At 40.2% G+C, this 14552-nt stretch overlaps 1 protein-coding gene across 3 annotated transcripts in view; it reads left to right on the top strand.

Moving 5' to 3' along the window:
* The window catches only part of LIMA1 (LIM domain and actin binding 1), an 84678-nt gene extending 70126 nt beyond the window's left edge, over positions 1–14552 (top strand). For 2 of the 3 annotated variants that reach the window (XM_059082769.2, XM_067009268.1), the window contains 4 exons: positions 1478–1535; positions 3059–3168; positions 10554–10687; positions 12215–14552. In XM_059082769.2, coding sequence (XP_058938752.1) covers positions 1478–1535; positions 3059–3168; positions 10554–10687; positions 12215–13220 — 1308 coding nt within the window. In that variant the 3' untranslated portion in view covers positions 13221–14552. Of the gene's footprint in view, positions 1–1477; positions 1536–3055; positions 3169–10553; positions 10688–12214 lie in introns of all 3 variants that reach the window. The other variant, XM_067009266.1, reaches the window with a different exon arrangement.

Below are 14552 nucleotides of genomic sequence, written 5' to 3'. Positions count from 1 at the left end.
TTGAAGAGCTTTTTATGGCCATGCAGAAGTTTCAGAAAGTTTATTTCGTATTATTAAATGAAATAACGCATGAAAAGTGGTCATTCCAATACCTGGAACATAGTAAGCATTTAATAAATGTTAACTGTTATTATACTGGTTTGTTTTATACCATGTCAGAACTCCTGTAATGAACACAGAATAAAGGGAAAAAAATGACCACGCTGCAGTCAGCCAACAACTTAATCTCCATTGTAAATTTTTTCAGTACATTAGTCATCCTGATATAAACACTCAGCATCACCCATAAAATCCCTAACATCTGAATGAAAGAATATTCACGAGGGGTGCACATTGGGTCACCTCTTGACCCTTCATGATTTTTTTTGGGGGGGGGCTTCCTTCCTCATAACCTCACTAGAAGTTCTCTGCATTTCTTTCTTTTTTTTTTTCTAATATTATTTATTTATTATTTATTTGGCTGCATTGAGTCTTAGTTGAAGCACGTGGGATCTTTGTTGCAGTATGTGGAGTCTTTCCGTTGCAGTGCGTGGGCTTCTTTAGTTGCGGTGCACAGGCTCTAGAGCACGCACGCTCTAGAATTGGGGCACACGGGCTTAGTTGCCCCACGCCATGTGGGATCTTAGTTCCCTGACTAGGGATCGAACCGGCATCCCCTGCATCAGAAGGCAGATTCTTAATCACTGGACCACCAGGGAAGTCCCGACCCTTTATGATTTTGAGTGTGGAGGAGGATACCAGAAAGGCCTAGGGGCCAGTAGAAAGGAGAGAGAGCTGGTAGAAAGTACTTTTATTTAAATTTGATGCTAAATGGGGAAAATAATCAACTATACATAAGATTTGCCATCTTGTTAAACACTGCCGTTTTGAGACCAGAACTAAAAAGGGAAACTAACCTTGAAGATAATACGAAAGGTTGGTTTTAGATAAATTTGTTTTATAGCTATGAGAAGGTCTTCTGTACCAGCAAGCTTGTTTCAGCAGAATGCATTTGTTTAGGAAATAAGGAGTTGGGAAAATAAAAGAATAGTTCCTATATGTAAAGACTTTATCTTGCCTTGGAGTGAGTTATAGTTATAGGAGTTGTGGTTTGTGGTGAGGAGCTTTGCTCTCCCTGATAGAGGGTTTTGTTTTGTACCCTCCCCATTCCCCCTTTTTTTTTGAGAGTACAAAGATATGGTTTAGAACTTCTTTTATAAAGGAAGATAATGTACACTTTTGGCAGTTGCTTGCAGTCTGTTATTTGAGTTACTCTGTAATTGAGAGGCATGTTAATATCCTCGTAAAAGACATTTTGCTGCCTCTTGTTTAAATGCTCAGCTGTTTTGGGGGCCATTATTTCCCCCAGGCAGCCAGTGACTGACTGGAGTCAGCAGGTTTTAATGGCATTAATAGCAGTTTGCTCTTTTATTTTTAATGTGATTCTTAATCCACACCCCCCCAACCCCCACCCCGCACCCTGCCTTTCTTTTTCTAGGTTTCTGCACCTGAGAATAGCGTGGCAGCCCGTTCCACCCCTGCTGAGGATGATTCCCGTAAGCTTTCATTCTTAGGTCTGGAGGAAGAGGGTCTTGTTCTCTAGCCCCTGTTTGGTTGGCGGGGGTGGTCCCCAGTTCTGTCAGTGCTGAGAATGTGTAACGTATTAAACCCAGTAGTGTAGCTGATCAGATCTTTCACTTGGTTTTAAGGCCTGATGCTTGAGTACCCTTCACACATCCCATGCCTAAGAGAGAAGTTAAATTCAATGAAATATGATTAACTTGTGGCCAGCTGAATACTTTTGATGCTTCTCTTATTGAACTTATCCTGTCTTTTGTACCAAACCTTTTCAGGCTTAATGCTATAAAAACTATAATTTTGAAGTTTCATTTTAATAGAAGGTTGGCCAAGAAGGACTTTATTCATTTACAGGAGTAAAGAATTGGTATTTGAGAAACCTTTAAAAAATATCTTTTTCTTATTTATCTAAATATGTACTATAATCCTCCCTCTGGCTAGATTCTAGACATTTTCCTGTGGGTGCTGAATTTGATCACCTTTTCATCCTATTTTGGAATCATTTTGAGCCTCTCTTCTCCCAAAGACAAAAACCTTTGTTTTTTAATTTACTATGTCCACTTTTGATTCTGATGTTGAGTGTACTATTTTTAAAATATATATATGGATTTCTAGCTTCTCCTCAGGTTAATTAGTTTACTAGACATTGAAAACTCAGCAAGAAGTTGAAGTATCAGCTAAACAGATCTCTGGTAAACCCTGCCTTAACATTTTAGAAACTTGCTGCTTGAATCCAAGAACATTCCTTTTGCAGTCATTTTGCTTGGACTGGAAATTTTTCTGAGTTTTGACTAGGTTTGCAAAACATTTTTTTGAAAAATAAGCCTTAATCTTTCAGTACTTTGTTGACATAACTCTAGATTTTAGGGATTCTTTTATGGTTCCTTAGCAACTGTGTGAATGACTTCTCTGTGCCTCTTCTGAATTTTCCATAAAACAAATATATTGGCAGGAAATTAACTTATGCAGGTGACACGTCAATGACTGTGAAAAAACTTTGTGGAGTCTTTTTCCATAATCTTCATCCATGGATGTTTGCTATAGGGCTGACCAAAAAGATGGTGTCAAATTATACACACTCATATACATGAGCATGTCTTATGAAATTTCTCCCCTCACATTCCCCCATTTTCCCAAGTTCAGTTGAAACACCCCAGAAGGAGTTGTTGGGATTGCTAACTACCAAAAAGCCATCAAAGTCTATAAACGGCCTTAAAAAATGACAAATGCTATAGGGCAGAAGTTTCCTTATGTAGGGTGGTTTGGATTCCCGCTGCATGTGGCAAAGGGTGAGAAAGCCTCTGAGTTGACCCCCCAACTTGTGAGAGAACAGAGAACGTAAAAGCGTAGTTTTTAGCATTAGAGTAATGCTTTTCTTCAACAGAAAAGCTATGTTTTTCCTGGTGTTGAAAGGACCTGTCCTTAGTGGAGATGCCTAAAATTTGCTTTGGGGAGGAACCTTTTCATACTATAAAATGTCTTCCTTTTGTAACTCAAGCAGGTAACTCCCAGGTTAAGAGTGAGTTCCAGCAGCCTGTGCATCCCAAGCCACTAAGTCCAGATGCCAGAGCCTCCGGCCTTTCTGAAGGTTCTCCTCCCAAAGCAGTGAAGGTATGATGACAGTTTCTCTTGGAGCCTTGTAGACATTGGTTTACTAGTAGAGCTCATTGCATCTTCTATCTTTATGTTCATTATAACCTGTTTTTGCTTTCCTGGGGATGAAAATGCCAAATAAGGGCACGCTTGAGCCAGTCACTTTCCCTGGAAATCTTGCTGCTTTTGCTCAGGTGTTTGAGCCAGGAGTGGGAAGCCTCACTGATACCGCTCCAGTCTGAAATGGAAAGCTCTTGAAAGAAAACCCAAAGTTAAAGAAGATAACCTGACTTTTTTTCTTGTTAAGTTTAAATTCATAAATCTATGAATGGGTAAAAACCTATAAAAAGAGCAATATGAAAAATCTGTTAAAATCAGCCCATTGGATGGGAATGTGCAGTGTTAAAGATTTAGTGGCTCCCTGGTCTGAGGAACTTGACCATAACATGATTGGTGGTCAGTGTGTTTAAAGAAAGAATGTCTGCATTCCAGTGGGCGTTGGCCAGTCCATTTGCTATAAAAATGGCCATTCAAATAACACTTATACTAGGTTATAATATTAGATGTTAAGGAATGTCCAAAATGTTTGTACCCTAGGAAAATTTTACTAGGCTACTCAATCTGTGGTCTCCTTTCATTCACTAATTTTTAAAAGCAGTATTTTCCCTTTCTATGAACAAGTAAATATTCCCATAAAAATAAACAAAGATTTTTTTAAAAATCCAACACCTGTTTTAGGCTGCTCACCTAACTTGTTTTAATTGAATGCTTTGCTAATGCAGTGCTGATTTACCCACTTGGTTAATAACAAGCATATCTTATACTTCTTTAGTGTCTTCCTCTTCTGGTGCTCTCTTAAGTAGCTGGGTTTTGTTTCAAAGGTTTTAACATTTGAGAGAAACTCAATAGGTAGAATTAGTTTTAAGGTGGTTTGTACTGCCTCAACCTCATGCACGCATCTGCCATGTTTCTGTCGCACAACTGTAGGCATGATTGATCTCTTGAAAGTTCTAATGCACAGAAAGGATGGAGATACTCTGTAATGACCTAGATGGGAAAAGAATCTTAAAAAGAGTGGATATATGTATATGTATAACTGATTCACTTTGCTGTACAGCAGAAACTAACACAACATTGTAAATCAACTATACTCCAATAAAAATTAATTTTTAAAAAAAGAAAGGATGGAGGTAAGACATAGGTGAGGGTTTGGAACAAAGAGAGGAAAGGGGAGAATACAGGAAAGGGGAGGTCGGGGAAGAAGGTAAACATGAAAATTTTAAAGGAAGCAGAGATGTAAGAGGGGAGTAAGGTTTATTGAAAGGAACAAAAAGTGAAGAAAGTAGCAAGAGAAAGCAAGTAAATGAGGGAGAAAGAACTGAGCTGCATGATGGAATCTGCACATGTACTTAACATGACCCTCTCTTCTGGCCTCGAAGTTCTGCTCATGCTGGCATCAGCACTTTTTTTTTTTCCAGTATCTGAAGTCCAACAAAGTAGCAAATGCCACGGGGTTAATTTCCTCTCCAACAGCAACCCTGCGCAGATGTGAGTCCTTGGGTTGTGGTTCTGGACGAAGAACAGCTAACAAAGCTGACTTGGCCATGGATTCTGTGTGACTGAGGGACTAGGGAAATTCTGTGGCTGATCTAAGAACTAAAATCTGTTCTCAAGTATATTTGAATTCTCCATCCAGTCTTGCTTCCCTCCCTCTACTGCTGGGCCAGATCTCCTGGTCCTGGGTTGGACCTTTGGGACTCCTCCTGATTCATACTCCAGTGTCTGAGCTGATGAGCAGTGTGCGAAGGAATGCACCTCACTTAGGTCTTCCTGGCACACCAGGGAGAGGAGATGGAGGGAAAGCTCCCTCTGCACCTGCCCCAGATTCATGCCTGCCTTTTTGGCTCTGGTCACTCAGCAGTAGAATACAGACAAGCCTGCTTGCACCAGACATACACCTCAGGTTTTGAACATTGTATAAAGACTGGGGTAAACTGGCCTCACTGCCTATGTTTGCCCATGGTCCAAAGCTCAAATGGTTATGGTGTACAGAACTCGGGGTGGTACCCAATCACATCTCCACTTTATTTACAGGCCATTTATTTTCTCTTCCCCAAAGTTACTCTTTACATTCTGCAGGCAAGTATATAGATACTTTAGTGTTTATAGGAAGACCTGCTGGCATATCTGGTCTTATGGCTATAGACCATGCAACAGAAGTTGTTTCTCCAGTCTGGGAAATCACATACAGCTAAGAATAAACTTGTTCACTCAGAATAGATTTGTGGGTCCCACACATCCTGGTAAAACTGCTCCTTGGTGCCTGTCTGTTATTGAAAACAGGACATCTAAGGTAAAGACTCAATTCATTTCAAATTTTAGCTTAATAAAGTAAAAATACAGAAAACCAAAAAATACCCCATAAATGATACTGGTCTTTAAAAGTAAGGATTTTATCTATTTTGAACACTGACCAGATAATTCAGTTGATGAGACTTGGCACTAATGAAGTTGATGTTGCAGGTTCCTTCTCAAAACAGATGTTCTGGGTCTAGAGCTCGTGGGCCCTGTCAGAAGGATCAGACCCAGAGGTCTCTTAAGCTTTATGTCCTCCCATTGAAATAAGTTACTCCCTAAATGTTTCTGGGGGGAGGATAAAGAAGGAGATGTGACTGGCCCTGGGAACACCTCCTGGTCTAGGATAGCCCTATCCCAGATTCCTAGGCTGGTCCTGCTGATGGATGTGTAGAGAAAACACGGCAGCCTGCATGAGAGGCTGTACCCTCTGTGCCCTGTCCCTTCCTCCATGGACAGGGTAGGAGGTTTTATGCTATTTTGCAAATCTACCAGAATTATGCTAGAAGGGCATCTAGAATCTTTTCTCCCTACCTACATCATTACTGCTTTCTCAGAGCACTAACCTTTCCTCTACATGTAGAGCGATCTGTTTAAGGTGTGAATATCTCCAAAATGCTTTCATAAAGAGTTTCACAGAAAGCTAGGGGAAGGGTTAAAGCTGTTCAGAGCCAGCCCAACCATTTACGATACGGTGAAGAATTTCAATTTAATTACCCAGATATTTTGTACAAATTGGAAGGAGAATATGAAATGCTTTTTTATAGTGTTCTATCTGAGGAATGGAGGCCTGACAGCAATACAGATTTTTTCTTTTGATTTCACTGTGTCTAAAGGCTAATTAGCTTCACCATTTATGGGCAGCTGCTACCTGCTCCCCTCCCACACACAGACGTGTACCCCAACTGGAGCCTTCATTAGACTAAAAAAATATATATGAGACAAGAGAGTGAAAGAATGTAAATGAAGTCATAAAAATTTATTGTAAAAAAGCTTTAAGTAGATGCTGATCTGCAGGCCTGTAACATCCCTCAGATGGGAAAGACATGACAGTGTTTAGGGACATAAATTATTTATATATTATCTCACTCATTCCTGAATATCCTGAAGATATTATCTGCATATTTTAATTTGAAACAAAGTGAAGACTGTCATTTGTTCAAAATGCTGTGCTGAAATTATGTTCATTTGGGTTAGTTAGCATCTGCTCCCTTCCCAAAAGGGTTTCCTTTAGTTATGGAAATTTATTCCAGGACAATTGAGAAAATACTCTATTGGTTTATGAGTCGGGTTCTGAGGTTTTTTTTTTTTTTTTTTTTTTTTTTTTTTTTGCGGTACGCGGGCCTCTCACTGTTGTGGCCTCTCTCGTTGCGGAGCCACAGGCTCTGGACGCGCAGGCTCGGCGGCCATGGCTCACGGGCCCAGCAGCTCCGCGGCATGTGGGATCCTCCCAGACCAGGGCACGAACCCGTGTCCCCTGCATCGGCAGGCGGACTCTCAACCACTGCACCACCAGGGAAGCCCGGGAATTCTGAGTTTTAATCTTAATTCTTTTATTGACTGTGCAAACTTCTATAAGGCATCTGCTATCCTGGTACCTTAGTTTCTACATTTGAAAAATGGTGAGGGAGGGGAGATGAAAAAACATCTTACTAACTGAAAAAATATATTGGAAAGATAAAAAATGTCTGACATTCTAATATTGGCAGTGTTTTAAAGGTGGCTGTGCAAGTTGAGGCATGCCATGATGGCCTGGTCGGGATGTGGGCCAGGCCTACCATAACGGTAGAGGTTTGGGCACTGACTGTGCTTCCTGCTGTCGGAATAGACATGGGGGTGATTACAGAAAAGTGGCTGAGAGCCCAGGACAGAGGAAATAAAGGGAATGCACAGCCACAGCCACTCTGACTTGGCATATTACCATGTTGGGCTCCTCTTGTCTTTATGATGCTATAAGGGCTCTTGGGCAGCTGCCGCATCAATCTTCATTAAATAATATTGAAAAGGGTGTATGTAAAAAAGGAAGAGGAATAATGGGAATCTGGTAGGTCTGGCGAGGTAGAACCTTGTGGTTAGTCAGATATTTGAGCTAACAGTCCATTAATTTGATGTTAAGGAGAGGAATGCCTTTTCACTTGTGGGTGAAGGCTCCATTCAAGAGGGAGCCACGGGGAGGGTGGGGCGGGTCAGGTGTGGGAGGTAGAAAGACACTGAAGAATTGTTAATGAGACACTCCTTGGGTGAAGGCTATAAAAGCTCTCTCTTCTGAGCTGCTACTTTGATGTAGCCTCAGGTAGATGTGAGTGAGGCTGATTTTGCCACGATTAGCAGAGTTACTTGAAAAAGAAAGAAAATGTGGGCTTATTCTTGGATGAGTCTGTAACTGAGTTTCAGCTCAGCTGCAGAAAAAAGCCCTCCAGGGCACACCAAATGCTGTGTATTCATTGAAGGTTCCTGTTTGTCTCTTCCAGCTTCTGCTTCCTGCTCCCGGTACCTAATTTCTGCTCCTGCCTTCCACTTTCCTCCTAATGTGAGCTCAACTTGCAGCTTTCTCTCAGGTTTTCCTTTCTGTTCACTGGGCTGCACCCTTCTCCTACCGTGTGTTGTGTGTGTGTGTGTGTGTGTAAAACAGAGGCAGGCTCTATAGGCTTCCAGTCCCCTTTAGCAGAATAATACCCATTTCCTCCCCTACCATGGGAAATTTCTGTCTCCTGCTCTGTCTTTAGCGACCAGAATGAGCACTTATTCTCCTAAGCATTATAAATACAACATTCATCCTGCAACTGAAAAAGATTTTCAATCTGATAAATAAATACATTAGTCCTATTACTTTTACATTGTCTGAATTGTGATTTGTACAGCTGCTCTCCAGTGACTCCAGTTGTACTATTATACCCAAATTTTATTCTGCCTTTTAATGTATTTCCTGCTTGCTAGACAAGGACCTAGTCCTTTTAGAGAAACCTAATTAAATTATGCAAGGACATCTCCACTTAGGTCCTATCTTGTTAGATGTGTCCATCCACGTAAGAAAAAAACAATTTCGGAATTCCTTGGCGGTCCCGTGGTTAGGACTCCAAACTCTCACTGCTGAGGGCCTGGGTTCAAACTCACAAGCCATGAGGTGCAGCCAAAGGAAAAAAAAAAAGCAAGAGAGAGAAAGAAAAAACAAGTCTACAGTGAGGTCCTACTGCATAGCACAGGGAACTATGCTCAATATCCCGTAATAAACCATAATGGAAAAGAATATGAAAAAGACTATATATATGTAAAACTGAATCACTTTGCTATACACCAGAAACCAACATAACATTGTAAATCAACTATACTTCAATAAAATAAATTTTAAAAAAAAGAAAAAATTCTGAGCTCCAAATAATGCCCTAATATCTGCCAGCAGCATTCAGTACAATAACATTTGATCATATTTAAGTTCCTCCCTTATGCTTGGTAAACTTAAATTGTGCTGTGGTCTTTGATTCTTTAAGTTTTTCTTTTAGACTCTAACCCTAGGAATGGAGGGGCTGCTGTTAACACTCAGCCCTCCTCCTTCATTTTAAAATTCTTTGGTGCTATTCGGGAGCACTAATTTTATTAAACTCCCTTTTATAGATATTAACCTTTACTTCCATTTTATGCCCATTTTTTACTCTCATTTTCTGTCCAAATCTACTTGGAAAACCATTCCTATTTTTGCTTTACTTCTAATGAATCATGGGGCAAGTGAACCAGCAGTCTGAATTTTTTTATGGGTCTATTTTTGGATTTTTTAATCAAAATTCTGTCTTACCCATAAGCTGGTTTATCTTAGGCTTACCTTAACCATTTGGGCCCTGGGCTTTGGGACTAAATTGTATTATTTACCACCATACTGGTCTTGGTGGCAGAGGCCACCAAGGTGCCTGAAAGAGCTTCCAGGCCACCTTAACTAAAGCCGCTTCTGCATTTACTGGTTGAGCTGTTTCTGTTGGGACAAGTCAAGAGTCACACACACCTAGGGACTTCTTATACCCACCCCTAGTGGCCATGTAACTATTTCTTATCATGTAAAAACTTATGGTTTTGCAATTCTAGCTTTCATCAGTGCTAATACAACCTACTTTATGTAGTTTAGGACTGAGCAACAGCTGTGCTCACCCCGCCCCTATTCCACACTTTACAAATAGTTCATGAATCCCTGTTATGACTCACCCCCCTACCCAGTACATTAGTTTTATTCTCCATTTGGTGTTTTAAAAAGATTATAGAACCTATAGCTTTATTGGGCTGTGCTTTCTTCTGAAATCCTAATAAAATAGTTTGTCTCTTTTAAAATGTTCCATTTATGTGTCAATTTTGCTTTATTTAAAAATGTTATGTCTAGTGGATTGAGCAAGTCAAGGTTATACGCAGAGGGGACTGAGAGATGCTTTATCAAAGTGTCTTTTCCGAATATTAAAAAAAATGTCTCTGTGTATAACTGAGTCACTTTGCTGTACAGCAGAGATGGGCACAACATGGTAAATCAACTCGACTTCAATAAAATAAATACATAAATAAAAAGATTTTTAAAGTCTTTTCCTACTTCCCAAAGCCAAATGCTTTCTCTCCTTGAAAGTTACCCCCTTCAGAATCTGGTCTTTAAAAAGTCTGTTCTCCTTCTTATTTGGCACTTGGATCAAACCATCAAACTTTTTTCTTCTGTATGTGATGACATTTTCTCCTCATTTCCTGTGCGCGGAATCATTTTGTGTGTACTTGTGTGTGTGTGTGTGTGTGTGTGTGTGTTGGTTTGTCTAAGCCTTTCTCTGCAGTCCAGCCCTAGTTCCACCCATCCTCAGTGGCTGCTGCACTTACGGCAGCCAGACAATCTGGGTAAGGAATTCAGGAGAGCCTCTTGGCTTTAGAGAGTCAACCAATAGAATTGCAGTAGGCTTAGTGTTCCTCTGAGAATTGACAGACCAGGTAAGGGAGCCCTTAGATAACAAAGTAAATCCCGGGGCCCACTTCAGCAGAGTACTAACTCATCGCTGCCTTTGCTAGCTAAAGTTGTCCTTTTCTTTTCCTAGAAGTTTCAGGCACCTGCAAGAGAGACCTGCGTGGAATGTCAGAAAACAGTCTACTCAATGGAGCGTCTCTTGGCCAACAAGCAGGTGTTTCACATCAGCTGCTTCCGTTGTTCCTATTGCAACAACAAACTGAGGTAAGCCAGACCAAAACAAGCCATCTCTCTGTGTGGTTGGACCTCCAGAGGGAGTCTGGTTTTTAGAACACTGGTACTAAAATCTGTGATGCTAATAGTATGTGCTGTTGAGGGTCTCTGAAGAAAGTAAAAAGTACCATTTAATGACAGGCATTTTATATCAAATGATAATGGTGTTTAGAACTTCTTGGTACTCTCACATGTTAATTTACGTGTTAGGACCGAAGCTTAAATCATGTAAGTTGCAGGTAACTGCCCCTGTGACCTAATTTAGTAGAATGTTTTCCCTTGGTATCATAGAATCATTCAGTTAAGAAATCGCAAGAGGATACTTGTTGCAGCCCTTGAAATTATCCCAAACACTATATAAATGGTAAAAATAGCAATAATAATAGATCCTGAAGGGCATATATTTTTCTGTATATTGCTTCATTTTATTTTCTGAGAAAATAATTATGTATCATTTCTTCCAAGTTACTCAAAGTATGGATATAAATGTGGCAAATTGGAGAAATATTCCGTATTAACTCATTTTAACCATAGAACCTTGGAGGAGGAAGTAACCAGGATGTCATTTCCTCCAGCCTTCCTTCCAGAGCAAGCACCCTTTCCAGCATACTGTTGAAAGATGTCCTGGCACCTGCGTGGCACTTCTGTGGGGGTTAATACCCCACTACAGCTAGTTCCAGTGTTAGCGCTAGCTTGAAAACTTTCCCTTCTGTTGAGCCAAAATGTGCCTCTGTAACTTCCACACAGTGGTTCTTTTTCTGCCCACTGTATTTTTTTCTCCAGAGCACATTTTTCTAAATTTTTGAATTTTTATATTTCTTCTGTGGAAATGCTGTTGTTTTTATACCCCCCTTTAAAATGTGTTACCCTGCGAGAGACACCAGATGTCCTAAAGGCCTGTCCAGCACTCTTGTTAGGGTAGACCAACTTCTGGCTACTGCTTACCGTTCTCCTATTAACCATAGCCTTCCTTTATTTAGTCACTGACGTCTACTCAGTGCCAAGTGTTGGCAGAGCATTATACCCATTCCTGTAAAAACATGCTTTTATTTTATTATTTTTTTTCATGCTTTTAAATTATAACACAAATGGGAAACTAGGAGGGAAAAGATGCAACTTTTTACAAAGGAATATCATTAAAAGTAGTTGTAAGTTAGAAATACTTAGGAAATATATGAATGATCAGAGCTAGGTGGGACTACCTAGGGAAGACTTCCTGGAAGAAGTAACTTTTTCAACAGTTTTGACAGAGGGGAGTGAAATCACTTGAAAATGGGAGCACGTACCAGGTGGAAGAATGTCTTGTGAAGGTTCAGACCTAGAATTGAGCATGTTTTTTATAAGGGTAATAAAACAAATGTGCTTAAAAGGACATCCTCAGTGACTGATGTGCTTTTAAAGGTATTTTTCTCACTTAGCATCTTCTGAAAATACTGGAGTTGCCAGGTTTCAGCCTACTGGTGTAAATAAGAGTATACAGATTTGTTAACTTTATGCTCTTTTTTTTAAAAACAACAGTCTAGGAACATATGCCTCTTTACATGGGAGAATCTATTGCAAGCCTCACTTCAATCAACTCTTTAAATCTAAAGGCAACTATGATGAAGGCTTTGGACACAGACCACACAAGGATCTGTGGGCAAGCAAAAATGAAAATGAAGAAACATTGGAGAGACCAGCCCAGCTTCCAAATGCAGGGGAGACGCCTCAGAGCCCGGGGGTAGAAGATGCCCCCATCGCTAAGGTTGGTGTGCTGACTGCAAGTATGGAAGCCAAGGCCTCGTCTCCGCTGGAGAAAGAAGACAAACCAGCTGAAACCAAGAAGTTGAGGATTGCCTGGCCGCCCCCTACTGAACTTGGCAGTTCAGGAAGTGCCTTGGAGGAAGGGATCAAAGTATCGAAGCCTAAATGGCCTCCTGAGGATGAAATCAGCAAGCCTGAAGCTCCTGAGGATGTAGATCTGGATCTGAAGAAGCTAAGACGAACTTCTTCACTGAAGGAGAGAAGCCGCCCATTCACTGTAGCAGCTTCATTTCGAACCTCTTCAGTCAAGAGCCCCAAAACCTTGTCCCCATCTATCAGGAAAGGCTGGAGCATGTCAGAGCAGAGTGAGGAGTTTGGAGGAGGTGTAGTAGCAGAAAGGAAACAAATGGAAAATGCCAACGCCTCAGAGAAGAATGAGAGTGTGGAAAAAACAACCTGGCCAAACAAGGGATCTCAAGGAGAGGAGGAAGGAAGAAGTAAGGAAGTTCACAGTTTTGAGATGGGGAGTGAAAATCTTATAGAAAATGGTGCAAACTTAGATGAAGGTGATAGAAACCTTCCCACACAGCAGTCTTCACTAGAACCCAAGTCTAAAAATTGGTCTAGCTTTGCAGACAACACCTCCACTAAAGAATTCACTACTCAGAATCAGAAATCCCAGGATGTGGGATTCTGGGAGGGAGAAGTAGTCAAAGAGCTCTCTGTGGAGGAACAGATAAAGAGAAATCGGTACTATGATGAGGATGAAGATGAGGAATAACAAATTGCAATGATGCTGGGCCTTAAATTTATGTTAGTGTTAGTGAGCCACTGCCCTTTATCAAAGTGATGCACAAAACAGCTCTCTTAGCATGAGCTGTAATTTATGTGGAAGTAACTTTGGAAAAGAGTTCTTGCTTCAAAAAAATCCCATACTGTGCAGCTTAAGTGAACCAATTCTAAATGCTAGATAAGATTACTTAAATCCTGTCTTTTAGCAATGATGATATACACAACTACTTTAAGGTCTTCTGGGGGTTGGGAGTGTGTATGTGTGTGTGGGGGGGCGATATTCCAACAGATATGGTCCTGCTTCCACTGTACTCCCAAAAGACAGTATGAAAATGGAGAGATGATTAGTAGTACATTGTTACACTAAAAATTCAATTGTGGAATTAGGAAACATGCAGAAGGGATTTAGGGGCCTAAGCATTGTGACTGAATGCACTTTAGTATAAAGGGCACAGTTTGTATATTTTTACATGAATACCAATTTATTGTTTAGTATTCCTCTGTTAAGAGATCAAATATTTAGTCTTTTTAAAAAATTTTGGGTTAATTTTCTTACTCTGATATATATAGGGAATTTACTGCTTGCTCTGATATATATGGGGAATTTATTGCATCCTGCTTTCTAAACCACATCCTGAACTGGATTATTGAGATACAGCATAACCATCTTTTTGGAGCACCTTTTGAGCACCCTTAGTGCTTGGAGAGATTCATTGTGTCCCAAATAAGCTATGGTATTTGCCAATGAGTTTGACTACACCCCCAAGTGATTGCTTTCTTCTCTGGTGGTATCTGTGCTTCTCATAATTTACTGTAAGCTGCAATATTTTTATAAGATCTTTTGTATTGCTGTTTGCCATGTTGCATATTAGAGCAAAGTGATGAGTTTAAAGGAGGAATAACAGAAAAAAAAATGCCTTAAACCACTTGAGCGCAGATCCCCAAACCCTATATTCTACTTCTGATATCCCCTTTCTGGGACACTAGTTTTTTAATACTTATAAGCTCTGAAATGTATTGATTTTTATGGCAGACAGTATTCCTAGGGTGCAATTAAACCAGTTATAGGCTTTTTTTGGGAGATGGTTTTCTAGTATTAAGGTTTTGGAACAATATAAACTTGAGTACAGTTGTTGTACATAATTGATATTCCAAATTGTATGTTGGGGGAGAGAGGTGTTTTAAGGTATAGGCTTTTCTTTATACTGCATTTTTAGAGATTTAGCTCTGATATTTTTTAGAGATGTAAAATATTCTGCTTTCTTACAGTCTTGCGTACTCTGAAACATTTTTATTCAATAAAGCTTTTAATTTACACTTG

Source organism: Kogia breviceps, chromosome 12 (assembly GCF_026419965.1).
Source record: "Kogia breviceps isolate mKogBre1 chromosome 12, mKogBre1 haplotype 1, whole genome shotgun sequence".
NCBI lineage: Eukaryota > Metazoa > Chordata > Mammalia > Artiodactyla > Physeteridae > Kogia > Kogia breviceps.
This window is presented reverse-complemented; position numbering and strand designations above follow the sequence as displayed.